Below are 16,410 nucleotides of genomic sequence, written 5' to 3'. Positions count from 1 at the left end.
ATATAGACCGATGTATGGGGTAATGTATTTGCAAAGTAATCAAATGAAGAGGGGAAACATCAAAAGAAACATGAAGTTTGAAGTTATTTGCATGTTATTTGCAAACCGCGTCTTTAAAAAGATACTTCAGCTCTTCCACTCACCCATAAACTCTGAGTACCATTAAACATGAATTTTTCGCGCAGTGACAAACTAAGGAAAAATTTAATGACAAATATACACCTTGTTTCCAGTTCTCGTCATTACCAATTATTTTTTTCTGGAGGTAAATTCTGCTTTCATTTCACTGCGGTCAACATTTTGTTAAGCTTTAAAATAAGTGCAGTTAATGTTCGAATGACACCCCCCATATTTAGTTCATGCCTGCAGAGTATTAGTTTGCATACTAGAAAGGTTACAATTCCTGAAGGAATTGTGTGGGCTTGCTTACCGATGGGTATGAGCACTATGTTTTGTGGACTCTAGAGGACGCCTAAATGAACATTGTACAATGCTTTCCTATGGGGAGAAATTGCTCACAAAAAGTTGAATATTTCAAAAAGTTTTGAATATTTCAAAAAATCTGAATATAAGCAACAATGTCTGGAACTAGCCGGTAATTTTGGTGTAAAAGTTGAATGTTGTACAAAAACTGTAGGCTAGAAAAATTGGGCGGAAAATGCAGACAAAAAAATATGAAAGATGGCTTGCCGAACCAAACCCACTAATAAATAAAAAAATATGAAAGATATCAAGAGTGTAAATTATATTGCAAGAGGGCGCTGTTTTTCAGAGTATTGTAATTTATGGTTGCCGAACAAATTTTTTCGGCCAACCCAATGGCAAGCTATCATGACAATATTTTGAAATCTGTCCTTAGCGATCTCAGCAGATGTATTGCCAATCATCTTACGATGACAAACGACGTACTTTTGCTAAATACAGATCAAATGACATCATCCAATCAATCAGAAAATTAAATTATATTTAATTTCAGCATTGGAATAGTACCAGAAAGCTTTGCTGATGACACTGCTTAGAGAGGATGTTAAATTTGTTGGAGTTAGATGTTAGATTAGATGTTAGAATTAAATTGAATATTTCACTAAGGGAAGAGTTATTGTCAATTATTTTCATGCACTGATTGAGTTAGTTGTTTATGAATAGGTCAGGTCTTGATAAATGCACAAGAAATAAGTGAACATCCTTCCAGTCATGGGTTGAGTATGCATTTGCGAAACTTGATCTCTACAGATGAGGAACTATTATTATTGTTATTATTATTATTATTATTCCTACTACTACTGCTAATGATAATGGTAATAATCATAATCATAGCCAGAAGGACAAACCATCAGTGTTCTGTCAAATATAAGGTTACATTTCCCATAGCCATTCTAATTTCCTCACATGCGATGTAAACACCAGATCAACGTTCTGCCTGGCCTCCACCCTGACCCCCACCCTGCCTCCACCCTGGCCCCCACCCTGCCACGCTCAGTAAAACATTTACACTGAAGAGCCATTATAGCAGACTGTGCATTCTGTCTGACTTCTGCAAAAATGAGACCTCAACCACCTCCAACACCTTTGGGATCAATTGGAGAGCCAACTGTGAGCCAGGCCTTATCGCCCTATCAGTGCCCAACCTCACTAATGCTTTTCTTGCTGAATGGAAGCAAATTCCTGCAGCAAAGCTCCAACATCTGGTCTAAAGCCTTCCCAGAAGAGTGGAGGTTGTTATAGCAGCAAAGGGTGGACCAACTCCATGTTAATGTCCATAATAATTTTGGCTGAGATGTTGAATGTCAGGTGTCCACATACTTTTGGCCATGTAGTGTGTCTGCCCCCAGTGATAACAATGACTCAGATCTGCTACATGTTGGAATAAGTCAATGTGCAAAATTATTCCACATTGTTTTCAACAATCTTAAATGACCAAGATATCAGCTGTGCCAAAAACCAGCATGCAGGGTGGAGACCCAAGACTGCGTCTGAGAGCCACTGACTTAATCCAGCGAAATGCAGGCCTGTGTCATTATCGTTCGCTCTGTCACTGAACGCTTCCTTTTCCTCAGGTAGTTTAGTTTCGCGTGACCAGGTGACCCCACTTTCAGCAGTGCGGTCTCCAGTGAGTTCACCTGTCAGCCCATAAGGGAATTCGTTTGAAGTGCCGCCTCTTTCATGCAGCACGTTAGAGAGGATGAACGCATTAGCCCCTCTGACTGATTAAATGTCCTTGGCTGTGAATGTGGAATGTTTATATATTTATATATAATTTAGGAAATTCTGTTGTGTCACCTAATGGCCAGATGAACTCAAACGTCGCAAATTCTTAGAAGGTTCTGCAGTGCTTGGGCGCCCCCTGCTGGGCATCACTACGTACGTCCAGGAGACCCTGAGGCCTCTCTAACATGAATCCGAAGAAACATTTTTTGTGAATTTTTTTTTTTTTGCTTTATTTTCCTGTGTCCTGTAATCCACCCAAACCCCTCTGGATGGCCATCAGCTGGCCCTGACTCACATTTTAGCAGCTGTTGCCATGGTTGAATGCTAGGCGTTTGGGATCGAAGGCTGTCAGAGAGAAGAACAGAGGACATCCAGGTGTTCGCCCATCCCCGTGATTAATATGGCTGCCGGAGAGGTCAGGTGACCTGTGTTTTGGACAAATCACTAACACGAGGCCCAGTATCGCAACATCACCGAACGGTCATGGAAAATAAGCCAGTTCTTTTCTCTCAGTTTCTTCTTGTGAAACAATATGTACTTCTGGTTCGTTGTTTTGAGCTCACTAGACACTGTAGGCCATCAGGTCTGTATGTACCTGCGTCCATTTTCTGGTATTGATAACTTGCATTAATTTGACCCACTGGCTCGAATACCAAGTGCCTGACCAAATATACACTCACTGGCCAGTTTATTAGGTACACCTGTTCAACTGCAAACTGCACCCGTTAACGCAAATATCTAATCAGCCAATCACGTGGCAGCAACTCAATGCATTTAGGCATGTAGACATGGTCAAGACGATCTGCGTTCAAACCAAGCATCAGAATGGGGAAGAAAGGTGATTTAAGTGACTTTGAACGTGTCATGGTTGTTGGTGCCAGACGGGCTGATTTGAGTATTTCAGAAACTGCTGATCTACTGTGATTTTCATGCACAACCATCTCTAGGGTTTACAGAGAATGGTCCAAAAAAGAGAAAATATCCAGTGAGCGGCAGTTCTCTGGGCGAAAATGCCTTGTTGATGGCCAGAGGAGAATGGCCAGACTGGTTTGAGCTGATAGAAAGGCAACAGACTCAAATAACCACTTTTTACAACCGAGGTATGCAGAAGAGCATCTCTTTGACCAAGGTCAAACCTTGAAGCAGATGGGCTACAGCAGCGGAAGACCACACCGGGTGCCACTCCTGTCACCTAATGAAGTGGCCAGTGAGTGTATATACATATATATTGTTGAGGACAGTGTGTCAGTGTGTCTCTGTGAAAATGTGATTTAATATAAAGAGAAATGTGTTGGAAATATGGAATAATGGAAGCTGAAATGGAAAGACTATATACCAGCCTTGTGCGCAAACCTCGGTAGGATGTCATACAGATATTGGTCAAAAGGGGGAGTCCAAGTGCTTTGCTGCCATAACAACGGCGACAGCTCGTATATCTGGGTGTTGTGATGCATCCCAACCAGCAGTTGCATATTGTTTTAGCCATTTCATCATGCATAACACATGATATATGAAAGCATTCAGTTATGAATATCACAGGAATGGTGATTTGATTTGATTCTGTTCCCTTTTGACAGTCTGTTTTTTGTCTTCTGCAGTGACCTTTGTGATAGAGATATTAGATTTAATGCTATATAATGCTCAGTCAAACTAAATATAATGTCCCTCAAGAGCTCTCTGCCAGAATATCTCTTCATACAACACTTTATATATAGAATACAGTCTCTCTCTCTCTCACACACACACACACACACACACACACGCCCACACATGTAACCAAAATAACTCTTTACAAGGAGGCGTAACAAGAAACTCATGACAGACCCTGTGACTGTGCCACTCCCTTACCCTGATACTACCCGTCTGACTGTGCCACTCTCTTACCCTGATACTACCCGTCTGACTGTGCCACTCTCTTACCCTGATACTACCTGTATGACTGTGCCACTCTCTCAGCCCTGATACTACCCGTCTGACTGTGCCACTCTCTCAGCCCTGATACTACCCGTATGACTGTGCCACTCTCTTACCCTGATACTACCCGTCTGACTGTGCCACTCTCTCAGCCCTGATACTACCCATCTGACTGTGCCACTCCCTTACCCTGATACTACCCGTCTGACTGTGTCACTCTCTTACCCTGATACTACACGTCTGACTGTGCAACTCTCTTACCCTGATACTACCCATATGACTGTGCCACTCCCTTACCCTGATACTACCCGTCTGACTGTGCCACTCTCTTACCCTGATATTACCCGAATGACTGTGTCTTCCTAGCAGTCCTTTATTGTGGTCTGGAGGTGAAACAGAGGGAGGGGGGAATTAGAGAGATGGAGGGAAGGAGCGAGGGGGGGAGGGAGGAAGGGAGGATGCTGAGATGCAGACAGGCTGACTGCAATGTGGGACTACTGCCAGAAAAACTCGCTGATCTGACCCACGAACCGCTGAATCACTGACACCCAGAGGTGCTGTAGAGGGGAGAGGAGGAGGAGGAGGAGGAAGAAGACGCAGAAACTTGTGTACTGAAAATACTGATCATTTATTCATTGAGCTGGAGTGTGGTGCTCCCAACACAAGTTTCATGAATCATGATTGGGTTATAGGTTTGATTATGTGTGTGCATGTGTGCATGTGTGTTTGAGTGTCTGTGTGTGTCTGTGTCTGTGTGTTCATGTGTGTGTGAGACTGTGTCTGTGTGTGTGTGTGTGTGCTTGCATGCTTGGTGATGGGAAAGACTGGCAGTTTGGTCAAAGGAAAAAGATATATATAAAATATATAGTTTCTACATCACCAGCACGTTTAAATTGAAGGAATTATAAACGCGTGTATGCATGTGTGTGTGTGTGTGTGTGCGTATGTGTGTATGTATATTGTTGGCAGTATGCTGGGCAGACAGGTGAGGGTGGAGGTGTATGGAGGTGGGCTGGGGGCAGGTGGTACAGTAGAACAGGTAGAACTGTGTGGAAGGGGGGGTACAGTCTCTCCTGCTCCAGCAGGGGGCGCTGCTCACTTCTTCACCTTGCCCTGGGCGGCCACCGCCTCCATGGCCTTCCGCACCGTCTCCTCGTCACCCAGGAACTGCATGGGCTTCACCGGCTTCAGGTCCTTATCCAGCTCGTACACGATGGGGATGCCCGTCGGCAGGTTCAGCTCCATGATGGCGGCGTCCGACATGCCTGGGGAGGGGGGGCGGGGGAGGAAGAGGTGGAGGCGCACAGCATTCAACTTACTGGTCGACCAATCAATCGACTGAACAATTCAATCCATTCTTCATCTAGCCAATAAATCGATCAGTTAATCAATCAGTCAGTCAACCGACTGGTCAACCAATCAATCGACTGAACAATTAAATCTATTCTTCATCCCTACCAATCGATCGGTTAATCAATCAGTCAGTCAACCTGCCAATTCATTCATTTATCAGTTATCAATTAGCAAGTCAGTCAGCCAGTCAGTCATTTGGTCATTCAATCACAATCTGCAACTTCACTGACGTCCATCGTCCAGTTGGAATCTCACAGAGTGCTAGCCAATCATGCACGTGCCATAAAAAACAAAATGTGCATCTTATGAATTATAAAACTAAACATAAGTACATTGTATCCCTAATTTGAAATGACAGTGTGTCTATGGATTTCTGTGAAGTGTTGCTAATGTAAAGTAAAATAAGATTTTGAAAAGGTAGATTTTTTGGCCTAGCGCTCACATTTTTCAGTCAAAATTAGAGGCAAACAAAATCTTATTATAAAAACAATACTAAGTGAGTTATGAGAGACCATGCCTTGGACAAAGAATGCCAAAAGGTTACTGTAGCTTTCACATTGCACTATTAATGTCTCAGAACACATTCCTTTTTCGATTCATTCTTGTGTTTTGCTCTGAAAACTTGTCTGTATGCGCTGCTGTTATTTTGGCAAGGCCATTCAATATCAACAGGTTAAAGGCCAAATAAAGGAATAAAACCTTTCCTTCGTTGAGCTCGCTCAGTGTGGCATCTCACTTAGAGCTGCACAGGGTCCTGGATGCAGTTTGTCAGAGGAGAAGGGGAGTCGTGTTCAGGTCGCCCAGCCCGGGGTGACCTTTTCCTTCTGCTTTATAAACTCCACTCGACTGATACGGAGCCCCACGTAGCCCCCCGCCCCCCCGCCCCCCCGCCCACACCCCCCTCCGGCCGCTCCGGCAGAATGCGGGACCTTTCCACGAAAAAGGTCGCGCCCGCAACTGGAGCCTCCCCCGCCCCCCCTCCCGAGGTTTATTAATAGGGCCGCGATAATCTGGGAAATGTCCCGTCTGTCTGTGGAGCTCCACTGCAACGTGTAATCATGTGGAGCGATGCGACGTGCAGGAGAGACGACTAATTCTGCTGCAGTTAGATATGCGATGTGAGGGAGAGAGGTCTAAAGTCTGCTGCAGTTAGATATGCGATGTAAGAGAGGTCTAAAGTCTGCTGGAGTTAGATATGCGATGTAAGAGAGGTCTAAAGTCTGCTGCAGTTAGATATGCGATGTAAGAGAGGTCTAAAGTCTGCTGCAGTTAGATATGCGATGTAAGAGAGGTCTAAAGTCTGCTGCAGTTAGATATGCGATGTAAGACAGGTCTAAAGTCTGCTGCAGTTAGATATGTGATGTAAGACAGGTCTAAAGTCTGCTGCAGTTAGATATGCGATGCAAGAGAGGTCTAAAGTCTGCTGCAGTTAGATATGCGATGTGAGGGAGACAGGTCTAAAGTCTGCTGCAGTTAGATATGCGATGTAAGAGAGGTCTAAAGTCTGCTTCAGTTAGATATGTGATGTGAGAGAGACAGGTCTAAAGTCTGCTGCAGTTAGATATGTGATGTGAGAGAGACAGGTCTAAAGTCTGCTGCAGTTAGATATGCGATGTGAGGGAGACAGGTCTAAAGTCTGCTGCAGTTAGATATGCGATGTGAGGGACACAGGTCTAAAGTCTGCTGCAGTTAGATATGCGATGTGAGGGAGACAGGTCTAAAGTCTGCTGCAGTTAGATATGCGATGTAAGAGAGGTCTAAAGTCTGCTTCAGTTAGATATGTGATGTGAGAGAGACAGGTCTAAAGTCTGCTGCAGTTAGATATGTGATGTGAGAGAGACAGGTCTAAAGTCTGCTGCAGTTAGATATGCGATGTGAGGGAGACAGGTCTAAAGTCTGCTGCAGTTAGATATGCGATGTGAGGGAGACAGGTCTAAAGTCTGCTGCAGTTAGATATGCGATGTGAGGGAGACAGGTCTAAAGTCTGCTGCAGTTAGATATGCGATGTAAGAGAGGTCTAAAGTCTGCTGGAGTTAGATATGCGATGTAAGAGAGGTCTAAAGTCTGCTGCAGTTAGATATGCGATGTAAGAGAGGTCTAAAGTCTGCTGCAGTTAGATATGCGATGTAAGAGAGGTCTAAAGTCTGCTGCAGTTAGATATGCGATGTAAGAGAGGTCTAAAGTCTGCTGGAGTTAGATATGCGATGTAAGAGAGGTCTAAAGTCTGCTGCAGTTAGATATGCGATGTAAGAGAGGTCTAAAGTCTGCTGCAGTTAGATATGCGATGTAAGAGAGGTCTAAAGTCTGCTGCAGTTAGATATGCGATGTAAGACAGGTCTAAAGTCTGCTGCAGTTAGATATGTGATGTAAGACAGGTCTAAAGTCTGCTGCAGTTAGATATGCGATGCAAGAGAGGTCTAAAGTCTGCTGCAGTTAGATATGCGATGTGAGGGAGACAGGTCTAAAGTCTGCTGCAGTTAGATATGCGATGTAAGAGAGGTCTAAAGTCTGCTTCAGTTAGATATGTGATGTGAGAGAGACAGGTCTAAAGTCTGCTGCAGTTAGATATGTGATGTGAGAGAGACAGGTCTAAAGTCTGCTGCAGTTAGATATGCGATGTGAGGGAGACAGGTCTAAAGTCTGCTGCAGTTAGATATGCGATGTGAGGGACACAGGTCTAAAGTCTGCTGCAGTTAGATATGCGATGTGAGGGAGACAGGTCTAAAGTCTGCTGCAGTTAGATATGCGATGTAAGAGAGGTCTAAAGTCTGCTTCAGTTAGATATGTGATGTGAGAGAGACAGGTCTAAAGTCTGCTGCAGTTAGATATGTGATGTGAGAGAGACAGGTCTAAAGTCTGCTGCAGTTAGATATGCGATGTGAGGGAGACAGGTCTAAAGTCTGCTGCAGTTAGATATGCGATGTGAGGGAGACAGGTCTAAAGTCTGCTGCAGTTAGATATGCGATGTGAGGGAGACAGGTCTAAAGTCTGCTGCAGTTAGATATGCGATGTGAGGGAGACAGGTCTAAAGTCTGCTGCAGTTAGATATGCGATGTGAGGGAGACAGGTCTAAAGTCTGCTGCAGTTAGATATGCGATGTGAGGGAGACAGGTCTAAAGTCTGCTGCAGTTAGATATGCGATGTGTGGGAGAGAGATCTAAAGTCTGCTGCAGTTAGCTTTGGCTACATCTCTTTCTCCTTCTTTTGTATCTGTTCTTGAACAGGCTTGCTGGGTGTGGTGGGTATAAATTAGAAAAAGTAAACGCTGTGGAACTTGACTTAGCCAACCCCCCTCCCCCCGGACGCAGACATCCCCACCTGAACTTTGACCTCCCTTTGCTTCACACCTCCAGTGTACCTCAAAAGCCGCCAGCCCAAAACTCGATCTCCGTGGGCCCCGTGTCTTGCTCAGATTCTGTGCAGCGCTCTAATTCTAAAAGCGTGCATGGCCAACAAAACATGACCTCTGACCTTCTCCTCTGCCACTTCCCTGCTCCCAAAATTACTGTGCTATAACCCCAAAATTTAACCCCCAGCACTCCCAGGTCACCATGTCCTGCCTGCTCTTCAGTGTCCCCAAACGATTATTTGCTTCCTTAACAGCTGCTCTGGTCTATGGTGACAGGGCGGATGTTTTAATGTGTCGATTATTTGTACAGGTGGGTATACACGGAAGCAGATTATGCCAAGTGCCTCAGCCTGGGGTGCGACAGTGCTGCCCTAACCAACCAATCAAATCCATGAATATCAGCGTGAAGTTGTTTGCATAAACCAGAACACCCTGATATCCAAACCCCCGCCCAGTCCTCTGCCCCCCCCCCCCCCCACACTGTACAGTCTGCCGTTTCCCTAGAGCCCCCCACCCACACACCATTCCCACAGCCCATAATACCCACTTTCTAAGTGCTTGACGATGCCGCGGAGGCTGTTGCCGTGGGCGGCGATGATGACGTTCTTGCCGGCCTTGATCTCGGGGACGACGACGTCGTTCCAGAAGGGCAGGGCGCGGGCGATGGTGTCCTTCAGGCTCTCGCAGGTGGGCAGCTCCCCGGGCTTCAGGCCCTTATAGCGCCTCGACTGGCGGGAGGACAGAATTGCAACCAGAATTGAGTCCCTGCTCTGACTGTAAAAAGCAGGCCCCACAGCCAAAGCTTCCTCTCTGTCTGAGGATTTGAGCTCCCGTAGTGCAGTCGCGTCTTTCTCAGAACTTCAAAGCCCTTTCTGAGGAGCCTCAAGCCCCCTGGGACGGTACTCAGGCATAGAAAGGGAGCTGAACTCAGTTCTGAGGGCGCATTCAGACCGAAGGCTCTTTTAAGAGCACTCCGCGTTTAAACGTGATTCGCTCGCGTCAGGGCACGCCCCGTGCAATAAAATCTCCCGGCTGTACCGCCCCACACACACACACACACACTGCTCAGCATGGCATGATGTCATCTCTCTGCTTCCCTGCAAAGCTACCTCACTAAACCAGCACGGCGAAACTCCCGCAGTGGGGAAGGTTGGGCTGCCGGGTGCAGAAAACCCCGCCAGGCCCCGCCCCGCCCCCCCCCGCCCCCCCCCGCTCCGCCCCGCCCCGCCCCGCCCCGCCCTGCCCCGCCCCGCCCCGCCCCCTCCTCCCTTACCTCGCTGATGATCTTGTGGTAGGGGTGGTCGTGCTCCATGGGCGGCGGCGGGATGTCGAAGGAGCGGCGCCAGACCTTGACCTGCTCCTCGCCGTGCTTGGCGGCGGTCTCGGCCTTGTTCAGGCCCGTCAGGCCGCCGTAGTGCCGCTCGTTCAGCCGCCAGCTGCGCACCACGGGCAGCCACATCTGGTCCGTGCCCTCCATGATGGTCCACAGCGTCTTGATGGCGCGCTTGAGGACGGAGGTGTAGCAGACGTCGAACTTCATGCCCGCCTCCTTGATGGCCAGGGCGCCGCGCCGCGCCTCCTCCAGCCCCTTCTCGCTCAGGTCGGCGTCGAACCAGCCGCAGAAGCGGTTCTCCTGGTTCCAGGAGCTCTCCCCGTGCCGCACGATCACCAGGCGGTGAGCCGTCGTCATGTTGCCTTCTCCTTGCGAAAAAAAAAACGAAACGGAAATTTAAGTCTTCGGTTTCGCCTCGTCCGGACTCGTCACGCGGCCTCCCTTCTCTCACGTACTCCCCGAATGCCAGTGAGCGCCGAGCGGACGGAGGCGAGCCCTTTTTATACCGCCCGGCCGCGCGCCCCGCCCGCTTCACTGGCCCGACCAATCCCGGCAGTCCGGGCGCTGACGGACAGCGGAGGTCGGCCAATGGCGGGCTGTCTCCTCCCCCGTGTAGCCTGAGCCGGATCCTGGCATGGAAGGGCAGAGGTCACGGGCCAATCTAAAATAGCAACATGACTTTTAAACTGAGAGCAGTGGAGTAACGGTGTAAAGATCAGAGTGGGCAGCTCGAGTGTTCCGGGGAGTCACAGGGAGGACCGAGAGAGTGTGTGTCACTGACAGGCTGAGAAACACACTCTGCACTCACCCTGTATGCATGTGCTAAGAGTGATGGCAAAACCACTGAAGTGTCGCTAAATCATTCCCATTCAAAAGAATGATTTACATTAGTGCTTTTCACATGTGCAAGAGCCACGTGCCCATGCGATATTACTGATAATCTGTGAATTCCATGTATTATATGGACATATATACTGTATACATATAAAACAGTGAGATTATTATTATTATTAAATATTTATTTGAAATAATTAATAATTTGCTGTTGTCAAGATTCACTTAAATCACACCTCCTGCCTCCCTCCAATGACTGGAAAACTTAATTTTGCTAAAGTATCATGTTTTGCCAATGCATGTATACTCGTAAAAGCAAGAGAAATATTTTACAATTGGCAAACACTTAAAATATTACTCATACAACGTCAAGCTGAATCAGAACGTGTGAAAGCTTGTGCAAGTTGAAACAAATTTGGAAGCATAGATTGACAGGCAGCATAAAATGACGGCTCACAGAGGAAGGTCAGGAATTATGGGATATGTTCCGCTACAAAGGTATTGAACGACAGAGATTGCTTTAATGGGAGGATGGGGCCATGTCCAAACTGGCAAAGGATGGAACAGTGGCCCTGATTGAGTCCCTCCTTGGCCAGGAGAAATATGAGAGAAAGAGAGAGAGAGAGAGAGAGAGAGAGAGAGAGAGGAGGAGGAGGAGATTGCAGGAGGAAGGAGTGAGGAAGTGGACTAATTTTAGCACAGATGTTCAGTTATGTATGTTACGTTGTATACTGTATAATGTTGCTTCAGATTACGTAATGTGATATATGTGATAGTTTATACTGACTGAGGGGGTGCAGAGGCTGGTGGATAACCAGAGGGAAGGATGGTATAAGGGAATAAGGGAAGGCCAGGGAGAGAGAGCTGCAGCCAATGGGGGAGATGCCTACAGAAGCAGAATATCATCCAGAGAGGCAGAGTGACGTCACGGAGTACAGTAAAGGAATGGCTGAGGACAGAGTGTGTGCGTGTGTGTGCATATGTGTGTGTGTGTGTGTGTGTATGTGTGGGTGACTGTCTGCATGTATGTGTGTATGTGTGTGTGAGTGTGCATGTGTGAGTGTGTATGTGTGTGTGTGTGTATGTGCGTGTGTGGGTGTCTGTCTGCATGTATGTGTGTATGTGTGTGTGTGTGTGTGTGGGTGTCAGTCTATGTGTGTATGTGTGTGTGTGTGTGTGTGTGTGTGTGTGTATGTGTGTGTGAGTGTGCATGTGTGAGTGTGTATGTGTGTGTGTGTGTGTGTATGTGCGTGTGTGGGTGTCTGTCTGCATGTATGTGTGTATGTGTGTGTGTGTGTGTGTGGGTGTCAGCCTATGTGTGTATGTGTGTGTGTGTGTGTGTGTGTGTGAGTGTGTGTATGTGTGTCAGTCTGTGTGTGTGTGTGTGTGTCTGTGTGCATGTGTGTGTGTGTGTGTGTGTGTATATGTGTGTCAGTCTGTGTGTATGTGTGTGTGTGTGCATGTGTGAGTGTGTATATGTGTGTTTGGTTATGCTGCTGTTTGGTGTATCCATGCAGCAGTAGAGAGAGGCAGATTGTTATCAGCACTTCAGATGGGGGGAGTGTTACTGCTGCAGCCTGAGTCATCACAACAATCATGCTTACTCATAACCCCCATCTACACATACACACACACACACACACACACATACACACACACACACACACAGACACGCGCAGAAGCACACACACACACGTATGCATGCACACAACCTGTTATCGTGTATTAATTTGCTTATAAATTATATTACATATCATAAATCAATCTATTTATGTCCTTATGTGTTTAGATATAGGGCTGCAAACAGAGGACATTAATAAAAATGAATTGATGCAAATGAGTTTCAGAGACGTTTAATTAAATCAAATCAAATCAAATAACCCTTCCCTGGTTCCATCCACTAAAAAAAAAGGAAAAAGAAATCGGTAACCGTCCGGGGAAAAAGGTGAAATAATGGCTTAAAGTAGGACCATTGGGAAGGGGTCATTTGGGGTGAGGGACACCAGCAGGTCTCCTTTAACCCTGCAGGGAGGAGGTGTCTGTGTGTCCAGGCCTCCTTTAACCCTGCAGGGAGGAGGTGTGTGTGTGTCCAGACCTCCTTTAACCCTGCAGGGAGGAGGTGTGTGTGTGTCCAGGCCTCCTTTAACCCTGCAGGGAGGAGGTGCGTGTGTCCAGACCTCCTTTAACCCTGCAGGGAGGAGGTGTCTGTGTGTCCAGGCCTCCTTTAACCCTGCAGGGAGGAGGTGTGTGTGTGTCCAGACCTCCTTTAACCCTGCAGGGAGGAGGTGTCTGTGTTGAGACCTCCTTTAACCCTGCAGGGAGGAGGTGTGTGTGTGTCCAGACCTCCTTTAACCCTGCAGGGAGGAGGTGTGTGTGTTGAGACCTCCTTTAACCCTGCAGGGAGGAGGTGTGTGTGTTGAGACCTCCTTTAACCCTGCAGGGAGGAGGTGTGTGTGTGTGTGTCCAGGCCTCCTTTAACCGTGCAGGGAGGAGGTGTGTGTGTGTCCAGACCTCCTTTAACCCTGCAGGGAGGAGGTGTGTGTGTGTCCAGACCTCCTTTAACCCTGCAGGGAGGAGGTGTGTGTGTGTCCAGACCTCCTTTAACACTGCAGGGAGGAGGTGTGTGTGTGTCCAGGCCTCCTTTAACCCTGCAGGGAGGAGGTGTGTGTATGTCCAGACCTCCTTTAACCCTGCAGGGAGGAGGTGTGTGTGTGTCCAGACCTCCTTTAACCCTGCAGGGAGGAGGTGTCTGTGTGTGTCCAGGCCTCCTTTAACCCTGCAGGGAGGAGGTGTGTGTGTGTCCAGACCTCCTTTAACCCTGCAGGGAGGAGGTGTGTGTGTGTCCAGACCTCCTTTAACTCTGCAGGGAGGAGGTGTGTGTGTGTCCAGACCTCCTTTAACCCTGCAGGGAGGAGGTGTGTGTGTGTCCAGGCCTCCTTTAACCCTGCAGGGAGGAGGTGTGTGTGTGTCCAGACCTCCTTTAACCCTGCAGAGAGGAGGTGTGTGTGTGTGTGTCCAGGCCTCCTTTAACCCTGCAGGGAGGAGGTGTGTGTGTGTCCAGGCCTACTTTAACCCTGCAGGGAGGAGGTGTGTGTGTGTCCAGACCTCCTTTAACCCTGCAGAGAGGAGGTGTGTGTGTGTGTGTCCAGGCCTCCTTTAACTCTGCAGGGAGGAGGTGTGTGTGTGTCCAGACCTCCTTTAACCCTGCAAGGAGGAGGTGTGTGTGTGTCCAGGACTCTTTTAACCCTGCAGGGAGGAGGTGTGTGTGTGTCCAGACCTCCTTTAACCCTGCAGGGAGGAGGTGTGTGTGTGTCCAGGCCTCCTTTAACCCTGCAGGGAGGAGGTGTGTGTGTGTCCAGGCCTCCTTCAACCCAGCAGGGAGGAGGTGTGTGTGTGTCCAGACCTCCTTTAACCCTGCAGGGAGGAGGTGTGTGTGTCCAGACCTCCTTTAACCCTGCAGGGAGGAGGTGTGTGTGTCCAGACCTCCTTTAACCCTGCAGGGAGGAGGTGTGTGTGTGTGTCCAGACCTCCTTTAACCCTGCAGGGAGGAGGTGTGTGTGTGTGTCCAGACCTCCTTTAACCCTGCAGGGAGGAGGTGTGTGTGTGTGTCCAGGCCTCCTTTAACCCTGCAGGGAGGAGGTGTGTGTGTCCAGGCCTCCTTTAACTCTGCAGGGAGGAGGTGTGTGTGTGTCCAGGCTTCCTTTAACCCTGCAGGGAGGAGGTGTGTGTGTGTCCAGACCTCCTTTAACTCTGCAGGGAGGAGGTGTGTGTGTGTCCAGACTTCCTTTAACCCTGCAGGGCGGAGGTGTGTGTGTGTCGAGACCTCCTTTAACCCTGCAGGGAGGAGGTGTGTGTGTGTCCAGACCTCCTTTAACCCTGCAGGGAGGAGGTGTGTGTGTTGAGACCTCCTTTAACCCTGCAGGGAGGAGGCGTGTGTGTGTCCAGGTCTCCTTTAACCCTGCAAGGAGGAGGTGTGTGTGTGTCCAGGCCTCCTTTAACCCTGCAGGGAGGAGGTGTGTGTGTGTCCAGACCTCCTTTAACCCTGCAGGGAGGAGGTGTGTGTGTGTCCAGACCTCCTTTAACCCTGCAGGGAGGAGGTGTGTGTGTGTCCAGACCTCCTTTAACCCTGCAGGGAGGAGGTGTGTGTGTGTCCAGACCTCCTTTAACCCTGCAGGGAGGAGGGGAGCTGAATCCGTGCCCATGTGTGCAGAAAAGCTGAGCTCTGACTCAGCAAGAGCTTCTGTTAAATACTGCTCAGCCAGTGTCATTCTCTCTGTATCTCTCTCTCTATCTGCCGCCCTCTCTCTCACACTCTCTCTCTCTCTATTTCTCTCCATCCACCCGTCTCTCTCTCTGTCTCTCTCTTTTTCTATTTACCTTTCTCTATCTGCCTGTCTCTCTCTCTGTCTCTCTCACTCTATTTCTCTCTCTCTCCGCCCCCCCTCTCGCTGTTTGTCTTTCTGTCCCTCTTTCTATTTCCCTCTCTCTGACTGTCTCTGTCTCTCTCCATCTCACTGTTTCTGTATTTCTCTCTCTCCTTCTCTGTCTCTCTTGCTCTCTCATTCTTGCCATGTTAACTTTCTTTCCCTTATTCTTCAATATTAACAAGAAGTAAATGAGAAAAAACCCAAAATACCCAAAAGTCCCGAAAAAAAACATGAATACACTTTTTTCCCCAAAGATCAAGTTGTTTATTTTTAATAGCAAATTATAACACTGAGACTAATAGGCCAATTACTTGAGGCAGGGTTAAAGCTTGTCATGGTCCGACCCAGTGTCCTATATTTTATAGTTTCCCCAAGGGCGACGGGTGCAGTAACTGTCAGTGGCCAGCGGGGGCAGTAGTGTGTCACTCTCAGACTGAATTCCAGGGTTTGTGCTGCAGGTTCTATATTTTGTTTCTGCAGTGCGCAATGCGAAGTCCCATTAAACCGCCTGCTTGCCAAGACTGGGACCGCCTTTTACCAAACTGTTAATGCCGCGTTTTTTGGACAAAAGCGAGGAACTAGATCCGACAGTTGTACTTATGGACCACAGCTAATGAGCATCAGTGCTAAGCAGCTGTAACAGCGGTATTCCCCTTTCTTTCCTGAAATACTGATATGTACTCCTGCAGGACATGTATACATGTTGGGCTGTAATCATAAAAGCAGCTTCGTCACAGACTAAATGGCTTTAATCAGCATGTTATCCTGCTCTGATAAAACTGTGAGGAAAGGCAAAGACAAGAAAAAGCATCTTCAGCTGGAGAGTGCTGAAGTTCCACTCTCCCCCCCCCCCCCCCCTCACCCAACACATCCCCGTCCTCTCCGCCCACCGGCCCATCTCTCCACCGCTTACCCCCCGCCCCTCCGTCTCTGTCTCCTCCCCTTTCTCTCCTGGACTCCTCCTCCTCTCCCTCCCTCCCTCCCTCCTTCTG

At 48.1% G+C, this 16,410-nt stretch overlaps 1 protein-coding gene across 1 annotated transcript; it reads right to left on the bottom strand.

Annotated features, from left to right (window-relative positions):
- Positions 1-5,081: 5,081 nt before the first annotated feature.
- On the bottom strand, positions 5,082-10,629 carry pgam2 (phosphoglycerate mutase 2 (muscle)). Its single transcript, XM_035390318.1, has 3 exons — positions 10,098-10,629; positions 9,372-9,552; positions 5,082-5,387 (listed from the first exon to the last, which is right to left on the bottom strand). The coding sequence occupies exons 1-3, from the start codon at positions 10,512-10,514 to the stop codon at positions 5,218-5,220; spliced, it is 768 nt and encodes a 255-aa protein (XP_035246209.1). The 5' UTR covers positions 10,515-10,629; the 3' UTR covers positions 5,082-5,217.
- Between the last annotated feature and the right edge of the window lie 5,781 nt (positions 10,630-16,410).

This window comes from Anguilla anguilla, chromosome 14 (assembly GCF_013347855.1).
Source record: "Anguilla anguilla isolate fAngAng1 chromosome 14, fAngAng1.pri, whole genome shotgun sequence".
Classification (NCBI taxonomy): Eukaryota; Metazoa; Chordata; class Actinopteri; order Anguilliformes; family Anguillidae; genus Anguilla; species Anguilla anguilla.
Note: the sequence above shows the minus strand (reverse complement) of the source record. Positions and strands in the feature narration are given on the sequence as shown.

What these genes read in the sequence shown, in the direction of transcription:
- pgam2 (XM_035390318.1), bottom strand. Translation starts at nt 10,514, where the DNA reads ATGACGACGGCTCACCGCCTGGTGATCGTGCGGCACGGGGAGAGCTCC. An exon ending in ACCACAAGATCATCAGCGAG is followed by an intron (nt 9,553 to 10,097) that starts GTAAGGGAGGAG and finishes TCCTCCCGCCAG; the next exon opens with TCGAGGCGCTATAAGGGCCT. An exon ending in CATCGTCAAGCACTTAGAAA is followed by an intron (nt 5,388 to 9,371) that starts GTGGGTATTATG and finishes CCCCCTCCCCAG; the next exon opens with GCATGTCGGACGCCGCCATC.